Genomic DNA, 5440 nt, shown 5'->3' with positions numbered 1-5440 from the left:
CCCGGCGCCCCCCCCCCGCCGCGGCCCCGGGGGCCCCCGCCTTAGTTAAGCTGCACTGTTGACGCCTCTGGATTTAAGGGGGACTCTTGGGGGCCCTGCTGCTCTCTGCTGATGGAACAGCATGGCTGGAAAGGCCCCTCACGGGATCCAGGTGACCCTGAGGCCCCGGGGGCCCCCCGGGCTTATCCTCGTGTGCCTTTTTGCTGCAGCTGCTGCTGCTGCCTCTCTTTGCCTGTCTCTCCCAAGGCCCCCAGAGGCTGCCGGCTGGCTCTGCTTCGCAGCCAGCCCCCAGGGGCCCCTGAAGGGGCCCCCCAGAGGCCCGCTCGGGGGCCCCTGGGGGGGCCCCCTCAAGGGACTTTTCCTGGTGCCCCCTCCTCGTCTCTTCACCTTCTGCGCTGCCTCCTGCGGGGGCTTGAGAGAGGAGAAGGGGCCCCCGGGGCCCAGGGGGGCCCAGGGGGCCCCAGGGGCCCCAGGGGCCCCGGCCCCACGGGCCCCAGGGGCCCCCGGGGCCCCGGGGCCCCCGAAAGGTGGTGGGGGCAAAGAGTTGAGCCTGAGGGACTTGGGGTCTAACAAATGGCTGGCGCAGCAGCTGCACGAGTACGTGCAGGCCAAGGAGGCTGCAGAGAGGCGGGTGAGCAGCAGCAGCAGCAGCAGCAGCAGCAGCAGAGAGGGGGAGAAGGGGCGGAGAGACAAAAAAAAGAGAAAAAGGAATTGACAGACAAAGACAGAAAAGGCACTAAAGACATAAACTTGCTGCGAGTGTCTTTCTGTCTTTTTCTTTTTCATTTTGTCTTTGGCTCTTTTTGTCTTTAACTCGCTCATGTTGTCTTCTTTTCTTTCCCTTTTCCTCCTTTTCTCTCCTTTTTCTTCCCCTTTTCTTTCCCTTTTCTTTTTTTCTTCTTTCCTTTTATTTCTTTCAATCTGCTTTACTCTCTTTCGTCTCTTTTTGTCCCATTTTTTGTCCTTTTTTTGTCTCTGTTTTGTCTATTTTTGTCTTTTTTATATTTTTTTTTTCATTTTTGACCCACTAGCCTTTCCTTCTGCGCTGCACAGTCGCCCCTCTCTAGCCCCAAGAGGCGCCACAACAGTGCTGCTGCTCTCCTTGCTGCTGCTGCTGCTGCTGCTGCTGCCCTACTTCCTTGCTGCTGCTGCTGCTGCCCTACCTCCTTGCTGCTGCTGCTGCTGCTGCTACCTTCACTCCTTGCTGGTGCTGCGCTACCTCCTTGCCACTGCTGCTGATGCTGCTGCCCTGTCCTTTGCTGCTGCGCCTACTGCCCTGTCTATTTGCTGCTGCGCGTGCTGCCCTGTCTACGTGCTGCTGCTGCCATCTCTCCTTTCTGCTGCTCCCCTATCTGTCTTTTTGCTGCTGCTCCCTTCTCTCCTTGCTGCTGCCTTCCTGTGCCCTCGTTGCTGCTGCCTTCCTGTCACCTTTTTGCTGCTGCTCCCGTGTCTCCTTGCTGCTGCTTTCCAGTACTCTTTGCTGCTGCACTTCTGGGGCTTCTTTTTTGGCCGGGGGCCTTTTATGGGCCTTTTCAATGGCCTTTTGGTCTGCTGCTGCCCCTATCTTTTGCTGCTGTTGCTCCTGTCTTTTGCTGCTGCTGCAGCGAGCCTACTTGCTGCCCAGAAGGCGGCGGCTGCCGCTGCAGAACTTCCACGAGAACACAAGTGTGCTGGGAAGGGTGAGGGACATTTGCCGCTGCTGCTGCTGCTTCTGCTGCTGCTGCTTCTGCTACTGCCTCTGCTGCTGCTGCTGGTGCTGCCACTCGCGCAGCGCAGCGCAAAGCCCTCTCTTCCCTTTGTGTCTCTATCGTGGTGTCTGTACAGCTTCTCTTCGTTCCTTTTGTTCCTTTTGTTTTCTTTTTGTTTTTTCTTTTTTCTTCTTCTTTTATCTTTCTCCGCGACTCCTCGCGGAGGGCCCAGGTGTACGTACACCCGGGAACTCCGCCTCCCTTCAGGTCATTTCAATAATGCCTTTTGGCTGCCGCGTCGACGTGGGGTGTACAGACACCCTGGGTTTCCTCCATGTCAGGGACATGCATTACCTCCCAAGGGCCCTCAAAGCTGGTGCTTCCTTCCTCAACTCCTTGGGGGCCACAGGGGCCCCTGGGGATCCACAAGGGGCCCCAGCAGGGGCCGCAGCAGGGGCCCCAGCGGGGGCCCCCGAGGACCCTGCAGGGGCTCTAGGAGAAGCCCCAGAGGCCCCGGCAGGGGCCCCAAAAACCCTGACAGGGGCCCCAGAGGCCCTTTCGGGGTCCCCGGGGGCCCCCTTGGGGGCCCCGGGGGCCCCCTCGGGGGCCCCGGGGGCCCCCAGCGTGGAGGGTACGACGGAGGGGTGGATAAAGCACGCGGGAGATGTGCTGCGGGTGGGAGACGCGCTGTGTGTGCACATAAAGAGTATAGACAGAGAGGGGCGGCGCATGCGGCTGACTACAGTGCCTTCGCCAGCCACTGCCAAAGGGCACTCCCCGCGAAAACCCGTGGAGGCCTTCTGGGTAAGACTCCTTCAGGGGCCCCTGGGGGGCCCCAGGGGGCCCCCAAGCTGGGGCCCCCAACGGGCTCCCCAGCTGGGGCCCACAGGGGGGCCCCTGGCTGGGCCCCAGAGCCCCCGGGCTAGACTACGCCCAGCGGCCCCAAACCCTAAACCCTAAACCCTAAACCCTCGCGCTGCGGGGGAGGCCTGAGCGACCTGCGCGCTGTGTGGGGCCTGGGGCTGCAGGTGGGACAGGAAGTGGAGGGCATAGTGCTGAGGTGTACAGAGTTTGGACTTTTTCTGGACATTGGGGCTGTCGAAGACGCCTTTCTGCATGCAGTGAGCCTACACCTGCTGCTGCTGCTGCTGCAGCTGAGAGTCTAGCTACTACCTGCGCGTCCCTTGCTGCTGCCCCAGAAGGACCCAGCGGACCCCCAGGGGGCTCCAGAGGGCTCCAGAGGGCCCCGGGGGGCCCCGGAAGGCCCTGGAGGCCCCCAGGTGGCCCCAAAGAGCCCCAAGCGGGCCACTAGCAGCAGCGCAGCAGCAGCAAAACGTGTGTGTGCTGCTGCAGAACGAAGTTGGAAGAGAAAACATCTGCGACGACGTGCAGGAGCTGTTCCGGCGCTTCAAGAAGAGCCGGGGGGCCCGGGGCCGGCGCTGCCCCCCTGCGGACCCTCTGGGGCCCCAGGGGCCCCCCGACGGGGGCCCCGCGGAGGCCCTGGGCTGCCGCACGGGGGACACTTTGAGGGGCCTCCGGGTCTTAGAGATAGACGCCAGCCGCAGCAGGTGCTCGTTTGTGGGGCTTTCCAGCCCCGAAGTTGCATGCACTGGCACTTCGCCGCAGCCCTAACTCCACAGGGTGCCCCACAGGAGGCCCCACAGGGTGGCCCATATGGGCCCCCATAGAGGGGGCTCCACAGGGGGCCTCATGGGGGGCTTCACAGGAGGCTTCATGGGGGAGGCCTCCAGGGGGCCTCATGGGGGAGGCCCCCACATGGGGGGCCCCACAGGGGCCCACAGAGGGTCAATAGGGGGCCCCGCTGCAGAGCCCTCAAGGGTGCTGCGTGTGTCTGCTGCTGCTGTGTCGGGGTGCGCAGGATTCAGCTGACGACGCGCTGCGAAGCAGAAGTGCAGCGGCTGCAGCAGTGGAAGCAGCAAATGCTGCAGATGCAGGTGGGGGTCCCCCCGAGGGAATCACCAGAGGAGAAGTTTGCGCGGATTGGGGCTGCGCTGAAGCTGCTGGAGCGGCACCGAAAGAAGCAGCAGAAGCAGCAGCAGGGGGCCCCTGGGGCCCCCGGGGGGCCCCCTGCTGCTGGTGTTGTTGTGACCCCGCCCCAGAGGCACAGCGGGCAGGGGGCCCCCACGGAGAAGCAGCTGCAGGTCCTTTTCCCGGGCTATACTGCAGCAGATGTTGAGGAGGCCCTTTCTTTGCTGGAGGCGGAGAAGAGGCGAAAGGAGCTGCTGCTGCTGCAGGAACAGGAGCGAAGGGCCCGCAAGCGGCATCCCAGGTCCCCCCAAATGCCCTGCTCTCTGCTGCTGCTGCTGCTGCTTCACCAAATGCTTCCTGCTGCTGCTGCTGCTTCTCCAAATGACTGCTGCCGCAGCTGCTGCCTCGTCGAAACCCCCTGCTGCTGCTCCCGCCTCTGCAAACGCTCCCTGCTTCTGCTGCTGCCCCTGCGGCTGCTCCCTGCTGCTGCCGCCGTGCCTCGGTCTGCTGCTGCTGCTGCTGCTGCTGTTTAGTTTCCTGTGCGGCGTTTGCTGCTGCTTCTCAGGTTCCAGCGCCGCAGCGCAGACGACCTCAGCCTGCAGGAGGCGCGGCAACTGCTAAAGGAAGAGTCGGGGCTGGTGACTCCCGAGATGTTGCAGCAAGATGCTCGGCAGCAAGCTCTCCGGGCCGGATTAGCAGCAGCAGAAGTTCCGGTCTTCGGGCCTGACGGGCTGCCCAAGATGCAGCAAGTGCCTCTTAAGAACTTGCTTCCCAGCCCGCACAAAAAGCAGCCTGCTGCTGCTGCTCGCACGCTTGCTGCTGCTGCTGCTGCAGCGGGGGAACCTGCTGCGGCAGCGGCGGAGGCGGCGGCGGCGCCAGGAACCCCTGCTGCAGCGCAGGCAGCTGCCCCACAGGCGCCCGCTGCAGCAGCAGCAGCAGCAGCAGCAGCAGGTGCAGCAGCAGCGCAGGCCCCTGAAGCAGCAGCTTCAAATCCCTCAGACTCGGATAACCTCGAGAAGCAGCAAAGCCTCGAGGAGGAGCTGGAGGTCCCTGCAGAGTTCCTGCAGCGGGAGCTGAGGGCATACGGGGGGCCCCAGGAGCCCGGGGCCCTAGGGGCCCCCCAGGCCCAGGGCCCTGGGGGGCCCCCAGGGGCCCCCCGGGCCCCCCTGGGGGCTGCAGAGCCCCCTGGCGACCAGGGGGGGGATTTAAGTGCTGCTGAAGTTGACTCTTTTTTCGCTAAGTCGGAGGCCCAACTGCTCAAGTCCCTCAAAAAGGGAAGACGCAGAAGAGTAGACAGCGCCACAGCAGCAGCAGAACAGGAAGAAGTCCGGGAGCTCATTCAGATGGAACGCAGGGCGGCCCAGCGGGCCCTCGCAGGGGGCCCCAAGGGGGCCCCCACAGGGGCCCCCAGGGGGGCCCCCAGGCGGGCCCGCAGGGAAGGGCCCCCTGCTGCTGCCATGGAAAAAGGAGAGACTCTGGGGGAGATTTCCGAGTCAGAGGTTCTTGAGACAATCAAAGAGAGGCTGGAGGAAGAGCCCGAGCTGAGCCGGGAGCTGGAGCTGCGGGGAAAAACCCCAGAGGGTTTAGCAGCAGAAATTCAAAAGATCTTGACAGAGGTCACAGGTGGGGCCCCCAGCAGCAGCAAATGCCAGCAGCCTCGCAGGCAACAGCAGCAGCAGCTAGGCCCGAAGCCGCTGCGGGAACCCGGGCGGGAGAAACCGCTTCTGCTGCTGCTGCTGCTGCTGCTGCTGCTACGGCTGCTG

At 63.8% G+C, this 5440-nt stretch overlaps 2 protein-coding genes across 2 annotated transcripts; both read left to right on the top strand.

Moving 5' to 3' along the window:
- Window positions 1–121: 121 nt before the first annotated feature.
- ETH_00043465 (uncharacterized protein) lies at window positions 122–715 on the top strand (the record flags this gene model as incomplete). Its single annotated transcript, XM_013380255.1, has 1 exon — window positions 122–715. One exon carries the CDS (start codon window positions 122–124, stop codon window positions 713–715), a length of 594 nt encoding a protein of 197 aa, XP_013235709.1.
- Window positions 716–1967: 1252 nt separating this feature from the next.
- On the top strand, window positions 1968–5360 carry ETH_00043460 (GTPase regulator, putative; the record flags this gene model as incomplete). The annotated part of the gene is made up of 5 exons (XM_013380254.1): window positions 1968–2492; window positions 2717–2809; window positions 3042–3256; window positions 3568–3978; window positions 4243–5360. Coding segments are annotated over 5 exons (2362 nt in total), but the record flags the coding sequence as incomplete, so codon positions are not given.
- Window positions 5361–5440: the final 80 nt, after the last annotated feature.

The sequence above is a fragment of the Eimeria tenella genome, genomic scaffold (assembly GCF_000499545.2).
Source record: "Eimeria tenella Houghton genomic scaffold, Eth_scaff4671, whole genome shotgun sequence".
Classification (NCBI taxonomy): Eukaryota; Apicomplexa; class Conoidasida; order Eucoccidiorida; family Eimeriidae; genus Eimeria; species Eimeria tenella.
The sequence above is the reverse complement of the archived record's forward strand: the minus strand, read 5'-3'. Positions and strand labels throughout refer to the sequence as shown.